Source organism: Rhyacophila brunnea, unplaced genomic scaffold (assembly GCF_057557595.1).
Source record: "Rhyacophila brunnea isolate RB1 unplaced genomic scaffold, BYU_Rbru_1.0 scaffold_6, whole genome shotgun sequence".
NCBI classification, from domain to species: domain Eukaryota; kingdom Metazoa; phylum Arthropoda; class Insecta; order Trichoptera; family Rhyacophilidae; genus Rhyacophila; species Rhyacophila brunnea.
The window spans coordinates 2074505-2096907 of NW_028233276.1; the positions used below are offsets into that span (position 1 = coordinate 2074505).

The 22403-nt window shown below is 30.3% G+C and overlaps 1 protein-coding gene across 2 annotated transcripts in view; it reads left to right on the plus strand.

Annotated features, from left to right (window-relative positions):
* LOC147065091 (scavenger receptor class B member 1-like) overlaps nucleotides 1–22403 on the plus strand; it is a 178637-nt gene that overhangs the window by 109312 nt on the left and 46922 nt on the right. For both annotated transcript variants that reach the window (XM_085956483.1, XM_085956482.1), the window contains one exon: nucleotides 14576–14667. In XM_085956483.1, coding sequence (XP_085812609.1) covers nucleotides 14576–14667 — 92 coding nt within the window. The remainder of the gene's footprint in view (nucleotides 1–14575; nucleotides 14668–22403) is intronic.

Below are 22403 nucleotides of genomic sequence, written 5' to 3' on the forward strand. Positions count from 1 at the left end.
TCTTTGAAATATTGTGCAGATTCGACCCACTGGCACAAAAGATACTTAAAAGATTTATTTGCTTCGGACCTCAAAAATATTATTTCACCATACAACTTTGTATGGATGTATTTATATGCTCATAATATTATGAGGTGAATAAATTTTAATATTTACAAGCATGTGTTATATTGAAGGTATACACATTATAGTCGAGTGGATGGCGTTCTTGACCCTACATAGAGGTCACAGGTTCATTGACTAGCAGAGGCAATAGTTATGTAGAGACAAAATGGAGACCCAGCTTTCTAAATAAAATCATTTGCCATATAACCATTAACTAAATCTCAACATTGTTGCTCAAGACGTTGTAAATAATGAAGTTAAAGATGCAGGAACAACCAACTATTGCCGTTTGTTCTGCTAGGGTTTTCCAGATTCTACACATTGCAGCATTATTAAATATTGTGGATCTTAATATCCTCGTTGTCGAGGATAGTGACTCTACTCAACTTCTTTCGACCATGTCCGATCCTAATAGGATCATATGGGCCTCCACAGAGTGGAGGTTTGTATTGACAGATTTTTGTTTTTACGAGAAATGGATGACAGCCACTTGCTCAACCTATTAGGTCCATACTCTGACTCATACACAAATTGAAAAACAATATGTGTACTAGCCAGACCCAGGATTCGAACCTGGGACCCTCGACTCTATAGGCCGGCATTTAAGCCACTCGGCCATCGTGGGTGTACTACTCAACAGCTCCTCTTAATATATATCGACCGTGTTTAGGAAAAAGGGCGTAACCCACACAAATCAAATTTTAAAGGAGAAGCAAAAAACATTTTTTGAATAATCTTGGTTCAATATTAATAAAAAAAAATAGGTACATACATTGGGTGCATGATGATTGATAATTTGGTTTAATATCTTTTTGATCTACAAATAATTAAAGAAGTTATTATAAAAAAATCATTAAAATTGAGGGTAAATGCTTTTTTCCTTAAATTAAAACTTAATTAAAGCTCAATTAAAACCTGAATTTAGATAATAAATCGGCATTTGTAGCTTACTTCCTTTTTACAGGACGTGTATTTAGTTGTATAGCTGGGTCTCCATATCTAAAAAATCACTTTTAGAAAAATCAAGGGTTACGCCCTTTTTCCTAAACACAGTCGATATGTTCTGTATTGTCGTCTATTATTGAGATGCATGTAGCGTCCTTCACCTAGTCGGATCATTGTGTAAGGGTAATTCTTAGATGTACATTAAAATGAGATATGTGAATATCAATGTCATAATTTTTGATACAGTGTGCGATGCCGGTTTTACGATGGTCTAGTTCTAGTACATAGTTTCTTAACCGGTGGTCCGCGAAGATTTTTGGGTGGGCCGCAAAAATTTTCTGCAGTTCAAAAATAGTTACCTAGAAACCCAACATTTAAAGTGGGGTTGTATTATATTTCGACAATTGTTTCAAAAATAGTGTAAATATAAATATTTATTATTTTATTCCAACGTTGATGGTCCGCAAAACAATTTTTGATTTTTTTGTGGTACGCGGATGTAAAAAGGTTAAGAAACATTGGTCTGGTATATATTATAATCATATAGTGACAGTATGAAAACATTTGGTTCAAAAAGAAAAATATATTAGAAAACAAAACAATAAAATATATAAAATCACCGAACTAGTCATATAACAAAACACAGTCAAAGAGAGATCAGTATGGCATCAATCCATGTCACAGCCTCTGGTTTGCAAAGTGGGGACCCTTTCAAGGCCCAACAAGTGCATCATATGAGCACACTCTTGGAATGCCCACACCAGATTCGGTTTAGATATTATACACTATATTAATTGTGTGGAAGCCTAAAATCAAGAGCTCGCCCAGCAGATCCACAATTTATTCTAGTATATTATATAAACAACGGGTTTTTTTCGATTATCGTTATCTCATCTGGTTATATAGCCAGACAACTGCAGATTTCACGATAAATGGGCACATCGTATTGTTACATAGTAGGTATGTATCAATTATATATGGGGAATTCTCCCCATGTCTAGCACCTATGGACCGAACGCCACTATTAGATGTCATATTATATTACTTGCCTATATTTAATATTTTTTTATCTAATAGGGAAACATTTTGTCCTTACTATGTGATTTTGAAATATTGGCTTGTTTTTATTCGCTTATTTCAATAAATTCTTAGATATAAATTATAATGAAAAATACGTCTAAATAAAAATAATATGTGCGAATATTTCATGTGGGTCTATTCTATACTTATCGAACACTAAAGTGATAAATAGTATCAAACTTAGGGTATGTTTGTATCAAAATATTAGCACTTATTGTAACAATTACACGAAGTTGGTTTTTATTGTTGCAATAAGTGCGATATTTTAACTGCAGCAAGATAGGTGCTGTTAAAATATAGCACTTATTGCAACAATAAAACCCAACTTCGTGTAATTGTTACAATAAGTGCTAATATTTTGATACAAACCTACCCTAAGTGTGATAATATTTATCACTTTATCACTTTAGCGGTCGATAAGTATAGAATAGACCCAATGAGTTGGTTATTGGTTAATTTTTTTTTACATTTTATGAGCTTTTATACTTAATGAGCTGGACGTTCTTTGGCATCTTCGTTTTGTTTATATGTTACATCAAGTCCTCCTGACTCTAAGGATTTTCGTATTTTACTAGTTCCATGACATATTTTTATGTTTCGTTCCATCCTCTTTGTTTCTTACCTTATAAACATTTGTTTTTCTTAGTTTTATAATGAATCAAAATATTTAATAATCTGCAGCGAAAATTTATATAATATAAGTACTACTTATACTATTATAACTATTTCTCAAATTAGCATATTGTGCCCCTGATGACTCTTAATTTAGAATTGTATTGAAAACATCATTATTATTCAAATATGATAATACTAGCTTATTCTTTGTTGATGTTTAATTATAATCAGTTAATTCCACTCTCAACATTCATTACCTATTTAAAATATAAAGGATGCTGTTGAAGGTATATTATAGATTATATATTATAATATATTATTACATATGTAAGATATGAAGTAACCAACATTGCTTGGGTGAGATTGATTGTATTATTTTAACATGACGTGTCAGACGCGTTTAATTTATTCTTTTGAAATATCGAGAGTTTATTTTAATGAAATATATTCAAAGCCAATTGTCTTGAAAAGTAAATCGGCGACGTCCACTTTTTTGCATTCCTATTTGTATACTATGATAATCTATTGGTGAATGTTTCAGTTTGATTGACAGCATCTTTAACACAACAAATATTTATTTTTAATATTTCATGAGGATCCATGGTTGGAGTACAAAAAGAAGATGAGACTCATATACTGTTAGTATCTGACAAAAATGTTGACTATAAACTGTGACAGTTTTGTAAGTTGCAGTTTTTTTAGTTAGGAAGGAAAAACCGGACACTGAAAGAGAGACAGTTCAATTTTATCAAGTAAAATAGAAAATAGAATTACATATTATGGAGGCTTATAATGGAACTAATAAAGCTCACAAATTGTGTACTAATGTAAGCATCAACTATAGAGTAAGATACTTGAATTGGAATATGATAAAATACGATTATAATGGATTTGAAACAAAATTTGTTTTTTTTTATTCAACGGATTCACAAGATTAAGAATGTAACATTATAATTATTGTACATTCATGATTTTGAAAACACTTATAATTAAAGTAATACCTACTTTGATTTAAAATACAAAAGTCGATCGCCAATAGTAACTCAATTTAGAAAGCGCTTCAGAGAGTATTAAGAGCCATTACGTATTTTACATTTGTCGCAATTAAGTATGACTACTTTAGCCTAGTGGTATATGTGCGTGGGGGTGATACCCGAAAAATGCAGGTTCGATTCCTGCGGGGTGTCTTACTTTTTTCAAAAAGATTTTTTCTATTGGTTATAATATATATTTTCTCAGAACTGTTTTCAAAATGATGTATTAGTTATTTATATTGACAGTTATTTCAGGTTAAAACCCCATATGTATTATAAACGGTGAACTATAACTTTTATTACCTATATAAACTTATCAAATAATATATAATTCAGGTACTTGCATGATATTATTATAATGTATTAATTGTAGATGTAGAAGGTTTAAATTGAAGACGGTTCTTTTGAAATAAAATAATACTAAAACAATTTATATACGCTATATAAGTAAACGTTAGGTATGTGTATTTTATACCGCGAGAAAGAAGCATATTTTTCGCAAATCGCCAATGAATCTTGTAAATATTTCGAGGATGTGAAGGCGTATCGAAGCGAAATACCGGTTTTCGAAAATAACTTTAACTTCAACTCGAAAACTGGTTTAATTTTTCTTAGCGTCTAAGCTGCAATGAAAAAAAAGACAAAACATCTCTTCAAAAAAATTATGCTTCAATATTTGAAGGCATATGTTGTATCATTGTACGGGTCACATGTGTTTATTTCGCTTATAAAATAATAACAGAGTTATATAAAATCAAACATAGAACTAACCATAATTCAATATTTTAAGCTACAAATAAAAAAGCCATATTAAAATTTTTATGGGTACATTATTAATTGTATTTGCAATAATTTGATTTATTCAATCTTATAGTAAGTAGTTTAGTAAGTTTTGTACAATTCCATTAGTCTTTTTTTGCTACCAGGGTTTCGCCTTTCAGCATCTTCTAGCACTATGTACACTCACAAAAAGGTAAATACACGCTGACAACGAAAACAATTAATTTTAACTTATATAATAAAGTAATACAATAAAGTAGGTAAAAACTTTATCGCCTACATATTAAGTAACAGATCTCAATACAAAATATAATAAACATATTATGAATAGTTGAAGTGTTTGTAAAAAACTCCTAGCAATAATAAGAAAATCAATAGGTGTATAACCAGGTGTCAAAACCCTAAGAATATATCAATACATAATGATCAATAATACAACTACATTCAAGAGGTGTAAAATCGTCAATACTGGGAAAACAGTGGCAACGTATTGTAAATTTATTGAAGTAAACAAATTTTTTATTGTGATTCGTGATAAAGATTTTACCTACTTTATTGTATTAATTCATTATATAAGTAATAATTAATTGTATTCGTTGTCAGTATATATTTACCCTTTCGTTAGTGCACATAGTGCCTGAAGATGCCGAAAGGCGAAACCCGGGTTGCAAAAAAACGACTCAAATAAAATAGTACTAAACTTAAATCCATTAGAATTTAAATTCAAATTCCATCAAGTACATTCGGTCGATAGTATTAATATTAGACATGCAATTGTAGAAAAGTTTTCATCGTTAGTTAAATATTTTACTGTACATAATTCACAAAATTTTAACAAAAGTTACAACAGGTTTTATGAGACTAAATCAGTTGAAAATTTCAACATTCTGCATGAACCATCAGATAAAATCTGTCTACGGAGACTAAATTAGTCTGGTTTGATATTTAAATTAAGACAACAAAGTAATTCAAATTTGCTTTCTTTTATTTTACATAATAGATTCTTCCATGACGAGAGTTTAAATCATTAAAGCCTTAAAACATAATCAAAATTTGTATCATTAGTTATCATATAATTTATATTTCATTTTATTCGATTTTTCTAAGAATTGTTTGCGTCGTTTCAGCCGGATAATTCCATGAATACGAGCTATAATTATAACCGAATGAATCAATGCCTACTAAGCCAATGACGTGTTCATATTTTGTAAAAGGTCAAAAAATTGAATATTTAACCATAAATGATAATTATTAACTTTTATCTATGGGAAATCACAATATAATAATAAAAAAATCATGTGAATTAATTGAAATACTATTTAATAATAGTTAAAATTATTAGCAAGTGCAAGTACGCTGTAAAAATTAAATACTCTGAGTAATCCGTGAAGTCGATTAGTAATTAAGGAATTCAATTAATACCTACCTTTATTTAATACACAAAAATCGAAAGTTAAACATAATAAGCATTTCATGTAGGAACTACCAGTTTAAATTATCGTAATCAGGTAGGATGCCCGTAGCTCAATTGGTTAAAGCACATTGGCGCGATACTAGTAATTGTACAAGTTCAAATCACGTTAGCACGGTGTCGTATTTTTTTTCAAAACAGATTTTTTCTGGTAGGTATTTTCAAGTTATGTATGTTTAATAATAAATTGTTTTTAGACGATAACTGTTTCTGTTGTGACATTATAGTCTTGATAATGATATTATAACAATCGAACTAGGTGTCAATAAAAAAAAATGTGGTATTTAATAAAAATAATAATATTAAAGTTGTTTCGATGACTGATAAAAATCACTCCAGAGAGTACAGGTCTCCCTAAAAATGGACTGAGTACATTTTATATGCAAATAATTAATTAAAAATAATATTTAAAAATAAAATCAATATAATAGTAAATTCATACTATACCTAGCTACGAGTACAATATTTTTTAATCAAACATATTAAATGATCAGTATTTTCTACAAAGGCGGTTCAGTGGGTCTATTCTATACTTATCGACCGCTAAAGTGATAAAGTGATAAATATTATCAAACTTAGGGTAGGTTTATATCAAAATATTAGCACTTATTGTAACAATTACACGAAGCTGGTTTTTATTGTTGCAATAAGTGCTATATTTTAACAGCACCTATCTTGCTGCTGTTAAAATATCGCACTTATTGCAACAATAAAAACCAACTTCGTGTAATTGTTACAATAAATGCTAATATTTTGATACAAACCTACCCTAAGTTTGATACTATTCATCACTTTAGTGTTCGATAAGTATAGAATAGACCCACAGATATTGAGATTTATTTTGGTTCAGTAATAAACCAATGATAAAAAAATTTATGTTGAGAATTTAATTTAAGTTTTCTTTGATATACTTATTATTTAAATTGAGAAAACCATTTTTAACTGTATGTAAAATCACTTATTCAAAACATTGAATATAACACAATATAAAAAACTTTTACTTAATTATACATAATAATATATAATATAAAAGAAAAAATACACAGATTAACTTCTAAGCAAGAGTATTTTGAAAACTGTGATTTATTTCCAAATCGATTATCTCAGCTGCAACCAAATTGACGAAACCACAGAATAATTATCATACATTTTTATCAATGTTTTTCATATCTACTTTGTAACTATTTACATTATAATAATATAAACAACAATAAATTAGTTGTTATCTATCATGGCATCTCCTTAAATTCTCACATTAAAAACACTTACATACTCATAAATATATTATAAGTGTTTCGATTCTCATTATAATATAATTTATAATATTTATCATAGACACGTAATAAGGTTTTTTTTATATCCGTTGATATGAATTATGTATGCTATTAGTATGGGTAAAGTTCACCATTCTAGGAAATAAGACGTTGAGTTATTTTGCTAAATGCTTGGATATCGTTGACAAATTGGTGAGTCATTGTAAGCGCTTGCCACTGTAATATTGCCAGCTGTGGTGATGTATTTCTGTGGGCTCACTCTGGTTTGCGAAAACATGAAATGACATCAATTAAGAATTGTGTTTTTGGTTTTCGTAAAAATGTTAAAAATAACTTGTTCATTTCTACATTTTTTAAAGTTTCGACTTCAAATACCTGTATCAAATTATAACAGGTAAAAATGACTTATTAATTTTAAATAATCTATAATTAATAATATCATTCATGAACTTTAATGGATCATACTACTATTTTTTTGTTAGTCCAATTAATTTCTTAGACAGTAATGAAAATAATAGTTACGTTCGAATATTTATTTTCATACAGGTTTGAATGAATTAGCTATTCAGTCTAATTAATTATTATTCTGTAATATTTAAGTAACTAAAATAAATTCTTCACCTATTTCCACAAATCTAAAAGTGCACGATTGAGTATTTGTGATGAATAACGTTATCGTGTTTCAAACGTAAATGGTTGGCCTTTTTTTCAGTTGTGTTGTATTTTACCACGTTTTTATTAGCTCGTATTCTTGTTTGCCTGGTACAGATTTTTTCTTGAGTGTCCAGTAGAATTTTTTTCTCCAAGATTTATATTGGACGATTCAAGATTTTTAACTAACTTCCCGACTAGCTAGACATTTGAAACTTTTAGAATACATCGGAACACGACGACAATGCATTCTTTTAATACTTTTGGCTACCTTTAAGCAGGATTGAATTCATTTTCAGTTAATTCTGTTTTGTATGTTTCGGAAAAAATCGTTAAAAGTTTACTACTCACTATTATTGGTTGCTAAGGGGGTCCTAGCAACTAAATTATTATTATGTTCGTGCGTTACTATGGAAATCAATATGAAATGTCAAAATGACATTTCAGTATTCTATAATATTTATTCAGTATTTCTATCAATTACAAAAAAAAGGTATTTATTAATACATAGAATTGTCAAGTTTATATGATTCAACAGAAAATTAAAAAACGAGGTATATAAAAAGTTCTTTTTTTCTTGTAATTATTTAAAACATTGTGCCCGAGAACTCAGAAATAATGGGGACTGAAATACGTAACGAGTAAGGAGTAGCATGTAACCGATCTCGAGTAAGGAAGAATCCGGGATACACTTAAAAACTTGCCAAGAATACGTCATACGTCGAATACTGACAACTGATCTCGGTTTATGCATTGACGCTCATTTAATATTGGTGCATTACACATACTATTACACGTGCATAATGCGTGTGTCATTTTTGTAGGACATCCACACATTCAAAACCCTGCATCCAAATGCAGCGTATTGAATACTTATAGCTTATCGGAATTCTATTTATTATCTGTTCTGTGCATTGCGCCCATCAATATTAGCTTAAAAACCTTTTATTTCAATAAATATGATCAAAAAAAATGATTATAAAGGCGCTACAGTCATAAATTCATAAATTTAAAAAAAATCGTATGATTTTTCAGAGATTTGATAAGAATTCCTTCCTTAATTTTCTGGATGTCTTTGCAGCTTCCTTTATTCCTCTCACATCTTGTTATAATTAACTATTTCTTTTATTCAATGAATAATTCACAAGATTTAAGAATGTACCATTCTAATTATTGAACATACATAATTCTGAAAAGTGAAAACATATTTTTATTCAAAAATATTTTTCGAAAAAAGTAAGACACCCGGTAGGAATCGAACCTGCGTCTCTTGGGTATCGCGCCCTGTGCATTGGCTATATTTTCTCATAAGTATTTTCAGAATTACGTATATAAAATAATTTTCCTTGAAACTAGCACGGTTCAAAAACAAATTTATATTGTGCGAGGAAGTATTGGAGCTCACAAACAGATGTAATGAAGGAATCTATTATTTTATAGGTATTATAGCGCGATATTAAGACTGTGTGGAATTATTGATTATCTCTAATAACTTGCGGCGCCTCAGGATGCTGCTGCGTACTGTTTGAATACCACTGGATTAAATTATTCCACTTGGAAAATACTAAAATAAAACTTTAGTCAGATTTGTAGATTGATGTAGACTTATGTGTGTTTTTATGTCTGAATGTGAGTGGTTGTTGGGACAATAATAGCGAGTTTGACTTGTAGCTATCTTTTCAGTACGCCAGACATGGCCCCCACAAAGGGGGGGCTGACAGGGCTCTAGCCTGGGGGCCTGAGTTTAGGAAGGGCCCGGCATGGCGAGTCGACCAGACAAGTGATATAAACACACATCACAAATTCTCTCTAATAGTAAAAAAAAGTCGCCTGTGACACTATTTTTCTACAATAATGTTAATATTTAAAATAATATGGTTGTACGATACAAATTTTATTGCGTATGGATACTCGCCAACTCCATAATTCAAATGAATGTATTAAAATATGCAAAAAAAAACACTAAATATACAGATTCATTTTACCGCGAACACCATTTGGAAAACGCTATTGTATCACACTGCCTGTATCTTTAGCGATAGGTAGAGGGGCGTCAATAATCCTAGCCTGGGGGCCGTGAAGCCAGAGGTCCTGTTTTTTTTCAATTCCATACATTTAGGCTCCGTCCTAATAGAATAAGGCTTTTGCCAACATTTTTTGTTTTGACGGTGCGGTCGGAAAGTGTATGTGTTACTTAGTAGCACTATAGTAACGGAAACTGTAATTAAGCGAACTCTCTCGAATATTCACATTGGGTGTTTATTTTGTAATGGCATTTTAAATTAAAATGAATGTAAAAGATAATAATCTCTGACCAATATATGTACTTCCGTAATGACAACATAATACTATAAAACAGGTTATCACAGGCACTTAGTTTATAATATATTCATGTTTTTTAGGTACCGTTAATTTTGGTGGAAAATGTTTATATGTATTCCGAAAAAATATCAGTGTCCCTGATTCTCTTCCAACACCACTTCTCATTTGTATATTATGATGCTCTGTAATGAAATTGGTCTTACTAACATACATTTCATTGATTCTATCCGGTCTACACTGCATCTTCTCCACATTGAGGATAGAAACGGCCTCTTTATTTAAACTATATTTTTTTCAATTCGACTGCATCTTAATGGTAGACACCCAAACGTCTAAACCTACAAATATTTCTTGGCGCCTATACGCAGTGGATATGCATAATTTTCATATAGCATGCATATCTGTGACGTTTCCCCTAAAAATGTACAATAATTTGACCTTTCAAACATTTCCAATTCTAATACTATCGACAGAAGGTACTGGAATTTGAATTTAAATTCTAATGGATTTAATTTTTGTGCTATTCCATTTGAGTCGTTTTTTGTGACTGGTATCGCCTTTCGATATCTTCAATTATTGATATACCCCATTAGTTAACTTCATTAAATTCCTTGTATTAACGATTTTAGACCTCTTGATTATTATTTAATGATTTATTATTAGGGTTTGACGATTTATATGCCTATTGATTGTATTATTAGTGACAGGGGTTTTTATAAACACTTCAACTATTTATAATTTATTGGGTGATAAAGTTTTCACCTACTTTATTGTATTAATTTATTAATTATTATTAATAAATTGTATTCGTTGTCAGTGTGTATTTATCTTTTGGTGAATGCACATAGTGCCTGAAGATGCCGGAAGGCGAAACCCGGGTCGCAAAAAACGACTCAAATAGAATAGACACACAGTACAAACTAGATCCATTATAATTTATTTCCAATTTTATAGAAAGTAATTATATGTGCCTAAATAGACCAAACAATCAACACAGGCACCAAATTTTGCACTTCTTCGCAGACCCATTTCTCAGTTATTTTGTTTAATAGTTGTTTGTAGAGTAATAATTAGACGCGTTTATTTATCTACGCAAAAAGTGATTTATTCTATTTTGTACAAAATTTACATGTAGTTTATATACCAAACAGAATAAAAAAAATAGGAGGAACGTAGCATGCATGAGGATTAAATCCGTCTCATTTATGTAAGCAATCTAAATCACTTAGATAGAACTTGTGTCTATCTGTGTCTTCTATTGTTTACCTGTAAGACTTTCAGGTATCCACCAAAGTGATAAAAATACGCGAAAATAAATAGAGATACTGTGATTTTATGTTGGTGGCTACAGTTTTGTTTCTTGACTATTGAATTACAAAAAAAACTTGAAAATAGTGTAAGAGTTCTAAATAATTTTTAAATAGTAATTTAGATTTTTTTTAAATCAACAATTAAAACTATAGTTGCAGCATATTGTTTCTTTGCAATAAAACCAGTGCAATAATTGAATTGAAATACATATTGAATTTAAATTAAGAAAAAAACTTTAGAACCAATCATATCAGTTTAGTAAACACGTTATGAATGTTATGAATTTTGATCAATAAAGTTTGATTGCAGATAGTTTTATACGCAATAAATCTTGACTATGTAATTCACAATAATTCATTGCTTATCTGAATTATAGGTCGGTAAAAAGTTTCTTTAACCGTGAATGAAAAGGATTTACATTCAATATACTTTATTATGCATTTCACGATAACACAAAGTGTACACATAGTGCATTACGATACTGATTCCGGATTTGATGTCGTCCGCTGGGTCAAGACATGTTATTTTTTTTAATCAATATTGAAGATTCAGCATATTACGAAGGTCCATTCACTTTATCTTAAGTAGTGGAGATGATGATTGACGATATCAATGGGCATGTAACCACATTTCGTAGGATTAATAATACAATTTGTTTAAAAAAAAGGGGTTAACTATGAGACACTTTTTATTATTTTTCTATTTGAAGTCTAACTTCTTATTTTTACTTTAGAGTGATTACGCCTTTAGGTACCTATAATTAGTTGAATTGCAATAACTTGCGATGTTATTTTTTATCTCCGTAAAATACAGAAATTACATCACCAATTATTTCGATAAGCTTACTATTCAATGGTAATGGGCATTATCTATACAACTTAGCTTATCCATTGAACGGATCTAATGGGATGGGTAAATGGCTAACAACGGTTACTCTTAAAAAGTATTTTAATATAATTTCATCTCTATGGACGCCCATATGCGTAGGGGTGTAAATCTCATACGGTCAACTTAGGAGCAAAAATTGTACTTCACTTTTTCTAAAATAAAATTTGACTTTCTTGTGCAGTTCTTTAAAATTTATTTTTACCTGTGTAATTTATTTTGAAATAAGAATATTGCATACGAAATCAATTCATCTAGTGTATAAATAAAAATATTGAGCAGATATATCTGACTATTAATTTTTCTGTAAACACACTTAGTTTAGATACATTAAATTAGCTGAATATTTAATTAACATAAAAGTATTTTTCTGTACAGCATGTATATTGTAGGTAGGTACCTACCTACTTAAGAATGATGTACCTACATATCTTTAGGATGGTTAAAAAAGGTATGAAAATAAAAAAAGATTAACTATTAGGATAATAATTATTGGTCACCCTATTTTCAAACAAAAAGTCATACAAAAAAGGTTGAGTTGTACATTTTTATTGCAGAGCCTAGGTAGGCAAGTCTATTTCATTATTTTAGAACAAATGCCATGCTTGTCCATTGGAGTAATAAGACAAGCAGTATCATATTTATATAGTCTTCGAGGATTCCTAATTTATATTATTTTTGTTTCACCATGCGCTTATCAAAAATGAAGATTTTGCCCATCGATGATTTACGACTTATCATATTATAACCATGTAAATTAATTTCATTCATACAATAAATTATTACATAAGTTGTAACATTAATTATAGCCAAATTGTACGATTGCTAAATTCTCGTTAAAAATAATATCATATAAGCGGAAAAAATAATATTACGTTTTGGCAGATGATCATTATAAAACAATTATTATGCACAAAAAAATAACAAGTGCGTCTTTGGAATATCATATTATTCAGATTATAAAATCGACTTCACTAGGAAATCATTATAAATGTACAACAACAACAAATATAAATTTGCTACTAATTGTTAATTTAAATAAATAAAATAAAAATTAAATAAAATAATTATATAATTATTATGTTAAACTTCAATTATTGTAATTCATCATGAAAATCCTCTTGGCTGATTAATAAGTTCAATAAACTTCCTGTTTTTTTTTTTAATATTCGGTCCTTTATAATATAGACATTAATTCTATTTGATTACAACGTTTTTCTTAGCTCGTATTCTTACTTGTCCGGTAGTTGTTTGTCCGGTTGTTTTTTGTCCGGTACAAATCTTGCAATCGATTTTTAACTAACTTCCTAGATAGCTAGACATTTGAAACTTTTATAATATACCAGAACACGATGCCAATGCATTTTTAAATACTTTTAGCCATCTTTAAGTAGAATTGAATTCATTTTCAGTTAATTCTGTTTTGTATGAAAAGTTATTTCGACACCATTATTGGTTGCTAGGGGTCTGGGGTCCGAGCAACTAAATTATTAATATATACGTGCGTAACTATGGAAATCAATATGAAATGTCAAAATGACATTTTCAGTATTCTATAATATTTATTCAGTATTTCTATCAAGTACAAAAAAAAGTATTTATTAATACATAGAATTAATACATAGAATGTGAAAATGACATTTCAGTATTATTTTTATCAAGTACTTACAAAATTTTTTGATCGTTTAAGCTAGTCAATTCAAGAAAATTTAAAAACGTTGTAAGTATATAAGAAGTTATTTTTATATTGTAATTATTTCTAATATATTATTATATTATATTTGTTTAATTTTTTTAAGACTTATAATTTCCTTCACTGTCATTATACATCAACGAAATTTAGAGGATAATTTTTGACTGATTTTGCTGATTATGTTATATTAGAATTTTAATGTTGCACATTTGGCGTAAGCTGTTGAAACCGAAATTTTGTTTTCACTTCCTTAAATTTGTGTTATTTTTAGATACACTTGAGCTAGAAGACTGGTATCTCATAAATAAATAACTACCTATATAGATAAAGTATAAACATTGCAAAACTTAATATTTTAAGATAATATTATGATGGTTATTAATTGTATTGTTTTTTATTTTTGTTTCAGGGTTTGTGATAGTAGCGTCTATAATATTACTTCTTCTTGGAATAGTCATCGCCATTTTCTTCACATCATGGTTAAGATTAATCGTTGATCACGTAAGTTATTTTTTGTTATTATTTTATTTATAAGATTTCTTCTTCTTCTTCGACTTAATCTATGTCCTTGGGTTTCACTCTGCTATCCATATTACCATGTGGTTTCTTTAAGAATCAGTGTACTCGTCAGTCTTCCTGTATATATATATACCCATTCATAATGATTAATTAATATTATATATTTGTAACTGGTATCTTGTGAAAGGGGCATTGTTTTATCGGTTGACTCTATCCTGTATACAAACGAAACTAATTGATTTTAATTTTACTGATCTATACGTACCTACCATTGGGATTAAAGTTTCCGAACTTAATTCTACTTTTTGAAGTAGTATTTCTTTTTTCATGCAGTAAAAACTCTCAGAAAGTATAATATAAACACCGAATCTAGAAATTTTACGTCAATAACATATTCAGATGAAAAAAACAAACGAAACAATCTGAATAGGTGTAAGGATATTTAATAATCATGAAAAAAATTAAGATCCCACTGTAGTTATTGACGGAATAACCATACGTAGTTATTCCTTTAGAAGTTGCATCGAAATGCGGAAAAAAATGGTACTGAATGTAACACCTTTTTTCTTTCTTCTTTCGACCATTTCCGATCCTAATAGGATCATATGGGCCTCCACAGCGTGGAGGTTTGTATTGACATATTATGTTATTACGATAAATGGATGTCAGCCACTACTTGCTCAACCTATTAGGTCCATACTCTGACTCATACACAAATTGAAAAACAATATGTGTACTTGTCAGACCCAGGATTCGAACCCGAGACCCACGACGCAATAGGCCAACGCTTAAGCCGTCGTGTAACAGTCTCAGTAAAAAAAAAAACATGTGTCATGAGATAGATTAATGGGTGAGACTGGTCCGGGAAATGGGGTGAGATTAGAACAATGCTACTTTTGAAACATTTTATAACTAACTAATGTTTTAAGCCCCGTACGAGAAGCTAAATTAGGTATTTTGTGTTATTTTTTTAAATACTGCATCTATTTGTAATATTAAAAATTGTCTTGCTATTTCAGTAACGACACTATATTTGCGATACCAAAAATCGATACATTTTTTTTAGTTATGACAATCTTAATTTCTTTTTAGGTTTCAATAGTCTTTATTGAGCTTCCTCTCGTTTTCGTTGGGCCAATCCATCTCTGCAAGTGTTGATACTTGAATGTCATATTATGTATTATACGTGTCCATGCTCTTGTCAATTTTAGATGAGACTTCCGGGTTGTGGAAGCTTTAATGATGATGAGGTGTTATAAGCACCTAGTTGTAGGTGTATAATCTATATTGGAACAAGCAAAACATTCTTGTATTGTTTGGAATAATTACGAAGAATGCCCACGTTAAAATTAGTGTAGCGTGGCAGTGCGCTGGCTGGTCTTCAGTTCCGAGATAACATTATGTTCGCTGACTGTTCCACTGACCTTATTTCATTCTTCAACGTCGCGCCGCTGCATACCTAATACCTATTTTTACAAAGAGGTGGTTCAGATAACAACATTTATCATATAATGTATCATTGTTAACTGCCTCTAATATCATTATTGTCCCCTCGGTCATGTGCGTTGCGTTGGCACTTCTTATAAAATTTCTAGCATGGCCCCCACAAGGCGGGACTGACAGGGCTCTAACCTGGGGGCCCGGGCTTAGGCGGAGCCCGACGTGGCCTTGACTTGCTGTAACAGTAAAAAAACCACCTGCAGCGCTATTATAATAATATATAAAGAATATTTATATAATGTGCGATGCAATTTCATGTGATTTGAAGATTGATATAGTTAAATGATAATTCATGTGTAGAATTTTATTTTATAATTATTATTTTTAGTGTGTTTCCTGAATATAAAAATGGCAATTTATCCAATATGTCGAAGGGTTGCATATTACTTGGCCACCACAAAGAGGGTCGTGATTATTACTTCATAATATGGTAATGAGTGTCGACAACTCAATACATCAACTGGACAAAAATCGCTAAAAATACATGAAACACACTTAATTTGACCTCAAAAAACCCTGGAATTTCGCGGAATACCATTTAGGGAACACTAATGTAAAAAATCACACTACCTTTCACCTTTTGGGTGTTTTTTATAGCTCTTGGGTATAACTAGATTCGCCCAGCGATTGTCTCTTCTTGTGGTTTGATCCTTCCACGTTATTCCCAGTATGCATCTCTTCTCGGGATTCATTCCCAGCAGATTCTTATCCGGAATTATGAGATTTAAATTATTTCAGTTCTAGGTTTTTTGGCGAATCCAGTATACTTAGTGTTATACTGTATCCGAAATGCGTTAGTTCAGAAAAAACATTACGAAACTATTAATTTATAGTTTACCATTGAATGTTAATTAAGAAATAATTTAATAATTATCGAGGAATCGATATTTATACAATGGTAACACATATTATTACAGAGCATAAAGTGACTGATGCTGTGAATCTAGTCGTTTGTCTCATTTATCCGATATTATTCTCTTATGCATGATCTTTCATGCTTACATGACCCAAATCATTACAGAATACTTGTTGAATTGTCAACAATCAATTCATATAACAATTATCGGTTACTCCAACTGCGCCATTGTGAGTCGATGTAATCAAATAAATATTCTAAGCTTTGGCTGAAATGTAATCTCTGGAATTCTATGGCGCTATAAGAAACGTGAACAGAAAAAATAGCTTTTATAATAGTTTTTTCTGTACAGTCAATCTTGAATATTATGCTTCCTAGTTGAACGATTATTATCGGTTCGAATTTGAGCGTATTTACTACTTTTTGATACGCACCAATGCCCATCTTACCTCAGTCAGTAGTCAGTCACTACATCTCTACATGTAGACCTGCTTTGTACATCTTTGCTAGAAAAAATATTTTATACTTATGTAAAAAAAAATTGTCTTGTTTTTCAATAGTCGGTCATAACATTGACTTTAAATGAACTAATATTAATACTATCGACCAAAGGTACTTGATGGAATTTGGATTTAAATTCTAATGGATTTAAGTTTTTTACTATTCTATTTGAGTCGTTTTTTGCGACTCGGGTTTCGCGGGTAGACTATAATATGTTCAATGGTATTGATATACAACATATTTATATATTATATGTATGAAAATATATATATTGGGTGGGTTTATTTGTGAATTTGTTATATTTGAAAAATAATATTATAAAATAAAATAAAAATAATAAAGAAGTGGGTATCACATACCTAAGAATATAAATAATATTAGGTAATTGTTTTACTAATAACTTTTAAAGACTGATATTTTTTAAAATATTAATAACCATCCCCTTGCTTTTTCGTACAAGGTGGTTGGGTGGGTTAGTTGCATTGATGTGGAGCTAATTAGGTTCCTAAATTTAAATCTTTAATTTTCTTTATGGCCAGGATTAAATATTTTGTGTAGGTTCTTGGGTTGTTATATTGCTTAGTGCGTCGTGAGGCTTTTGGAGGTCAATTTCATGATTATGCTGTCTACATCGAGTCCTGAGAGTCCATCGCTCCTTTTCTAGCATAGGGAAGTCGTTGATGACATGCCACACAGTTTGAGATGTGTTGCCGTCAACCGTGCCGACAACAGTCATCATCCCTCAATTTAAATCTTTTTAGATAAGCTCGCACCGCTCCGTGGCCTGTTAGTATCTGTGTGAGTTCGTGTGATATTTTTAAGTTACTGGCAAGAGTGATGGCACAGTAAATGTTTAGAATAAATTTCTGCGTTATTGATCCTGTGGTGGATGTTGTGTATCTTTGGTTCCATAGCTCTATTGTGTCTTCGTTTAGTTTTTGATTTGCGTAGCTTAGAGGGAAGTGTGTGTAGGTTAAAGGTCTTTTATCTGTTGTGGCTTGTTTAGCGTATTTATCAGCTTCCTCGTTTCCGGCTATCCCTGTGTGACTTCTTATCCTGATAAAGACTGATATCATAGATATATCTCATTAGTAACTATTATTCTCAGAACGGATAATTTTACACCTCTTGAGTGTAGTATTTTTTATTGTTTAGTACAAATGGAATAGTACAAAACTTAAATACATTAGAATTTAAATGAACTAGTTAAATTTTGATAACTGTCGAAACTATTAAACATGCAAGTATTATTAACGATGTCATATCAAATGAAAAAAATAGGTTAATGAAAGAAAACCGCACCGCAGGCAACTTTTTTTTATTATCCATGAAAAAAACTTGAAACTTATTTAACAAATTGCTTTTTCATAAAATATTGTACCTATATGACGAGGCGTCCATTGTTTATTTATTATGCACGACGTTCACCGATGCTATTAAGTCTTTAAAAGATGATTTTCAGATTTTTTGTATACAACTGTGAAGTATTAGTCATATATAGGAAATTCGAAGTTCTAAATTCGAATATAGGTTAAAAATTTTCTATTATTTGCTCCTACTCTTCGATTTGCCGCTTAAATGCCTGTTATTGGGACCATCACATATTTTTTTCTATATTATATTTATATTTATCCTCTGTGATTGATCCTGTTGGTTGACTTACATAAATAAAATAAAATGCCGCCCTTCATTAGTAAGCAACGTTAGTACGATTACGCAGTAATTATACCATAATATTTTGTTTTTGTAGTTGAATAACATATTATATTATTTAAAATAAATATATTAAACAATTATTTTCTGGGTTTTTTGCCACCCCCTGAATTCTACCTTTCAGGTATTTTGCACCCTTAACACCTCCGCTTGGCGCGCCCCTGTCTATTAAGTCATACTTTCTTGGCCTGACTATAACGCCGTGGGTCCCAGGTTTGAATCCTGGGTCTGGTAAGTACACATATTGTTTTTCAATTAGTGTATGCGTCAGAGTACTTGCCTAATAGATTGAGCAAGTGGCTCACACCCATTTCTCGTGAAAATAAAATCTGTTAATACAAACCTCCACTCTGTGGAGGCCCATATGATCTTATTAGGATTGGACATGGTCGAAAAAAAAATCTTATACGCTATATTGAACTACTTGACATAGCTCTCTTTGTCGGTTCATTGTCGTGCATATGGTGCACACTTATATAAGTCTGCAGTGCAGAGTCCAATATTAATATAACGAAGTTCAATGGATTATTTGTACTAATAAATAAATGATTTTTTACTATGTTATAATAAATATAATACATTATTATTTAAGAAAATTGCATTCTGACACGTCTTGTTTGCAGAGTGAAGAATAGCAAATTATTTGTTAAAGCAGGATGCCTGCAATGTGCGAGACAGCTCAAAATTTTACTGACTAAATGTAGCTACCAGTGACTGTTGTATGTTTGAGGCATCAAATTAGAAAGTGGCCACTTAGGTAAAGAGTGTAATTGAAAGAATCCAGGGCCTATATTTCAGTTTGTTACGTTCCTGATGATGATAATTAATATTGTAGTTATACCAACGTACATTAGTTTATTTTTACCAAACTACCAAATTGTAGAGTAATCAAATCATAAATTATTTAAAGATAAATATTAACATAAGATCAATCAAGACATTGAAGACATCACGAAGCTTCAATAAAAGATATTATTCATTCATTCATTCGGACAGTTTTATTACCTTTTTCTATTCCAACAGGTGTACAAATTAACATTAATATCTCACGTCTTTATCTACCTAGTATCAAGGTTTTTAAGATCGACCATTAAACTTAGTTGAAATCTTACATAGAAATCCATAAGGAAGTTTCAAATTTACATAATAGCGATATTACGTTCCCATAATTGTATGATTATTTAACGGAACATGGTGGTATATTTTTATAATATTTTTTATATATTATTTATGTAGGTAATTGAATGCATAAAAATGGATGACTACTTAAATTATACTTCCGTTTCTTGTTTTTTGTTCACATAGAATAATGTTAGTGTTTACCAAACATGTAACGTCAACGTACCCAAAGACATAGAAGAATACATTTCCACGTTAAACCCTTAAATTTTAATTTGATTTCAATGGATAGTATTAGTGTATTATTTTAGTATGGCGTTGTTTTATATTTTTGAATATGGTCTTCCCTTTGTGTATTTTAATATACTTTTTTATGTCTTAAAATTTTTATATTTACTCTTCTTTTAATAGGTACTTATTTTTTTTTATTGCTTGATATGCATGTCTTAAATTTGGTAAAATTCCCATGAATTCCCCTATAGCGTCGTGGGTCCCAGGCTCGAATCATGGGTCTGGTGTAGGGATTCCAATCCGGGGATCCCGAACTATTTTCGATACCTATGAATCCCGGGATTGGTAAACATAATCCCGAAAGTTAGGGATTGATTTTTTTATTAATTTTTATGGAAAATAAAGTAAAAACGAAAATATAACAGAAAATACTTTTTATGACAAATAACTACATTAGAAATAAACTGAGTTTGAATGAAGTTTGATTTATTACCCATGTGTAAGTTGCCAATTCATTTTATTTTTTCACATAAATTAATAAAAATGAGAAAGATTGGAAAAAATAATGCTTCGCACTTTTAACAAAGTAGTTCCACCACGATCTCATACATTTTACGGCAGTTTCATATTTGGCTGAGTAACTATATTATTTTATGAAGCAGAAAGGCCTTGCACCATGATTTGCTTTACTATTTTAAATCTCGCTAATTCATTCATTAAGTTGTTATTATCAGAAACAGCAATCTCGTAAAATATAAACACAATATTGATTTTACGAAATTTTATAAATGAAAATCGTTAAGATTTATTTTTGACCAATTTTATCAATGTTATTTGTATACTTAAATAAAAATTTTATATTGAATATGGGAAAAAATGCCAATCCCGGGATTGTCAAATTGTAATTCCCGAAATCCCGGTATCAAAATTTTGGCTTGGGATTGGATTCCCTAGTCTGGTGAATACACAATATATTGTTTTTCAATTTGTGTTCAGGGTATGGACCTAATAGGTTGAGCAAGCTCTGTGGAGGCCCAAAATGATCTTATTAGAACCGGACATGGTCGAAAAAAAATTGTAAGTATGTTTACTATGTGCAAAATACATCGATTAAAATTTGATTGACATATTATTAGTATCCAGTGCGAAATACATAAAATTGATGCTCAGATTCTATTTAGGCGACATGTACTTTAGGCAAGTAGTTAATGAATTAGACCACTGTAAGAACAGAGAGGATAGTAATACTCTTTTGTTATTAAGTCTAACTGGGTATCTAATCATATATCCTTATAGAGTAGAAAAAATTCAATGGGTTGAATACTTTAAAGTATGTTAAAGATTGTGAGCGATAGGTAATACATTTATAAAAAAATAGAAGCAGAAAACTAATGCGTAAATTATACAAAAAAATAAGCAAAAACGTTGTCGGTAGATAGTGATTATTATAAGCAGGTAACTACCAGTTTTTGTTATTTTTTCTGTGTAAATCAATAATAATTACAAGGCCGAATACTTTTTTTTAATAATCTAAAGTCACTCATTAAAAGCATTGCATGTTTTTGCTTTCTGTAGCGTGAAAGATTGATTAAACTTTTTTTTGTGATCCTAACTTAACTTTATTCTGGAAGTGGATTTTTTAAAAATAGAACGAAAATAAATGATACACTTGATTTTATATCAAATCATATTATTTGTATGTGTGAGTTAAATATCAATACTCCCTGGTGATTGAGACGCTATGGTTAATATATTTTGGTAGGATATGTGAATATATTATCCTCCTCTCAGATACACG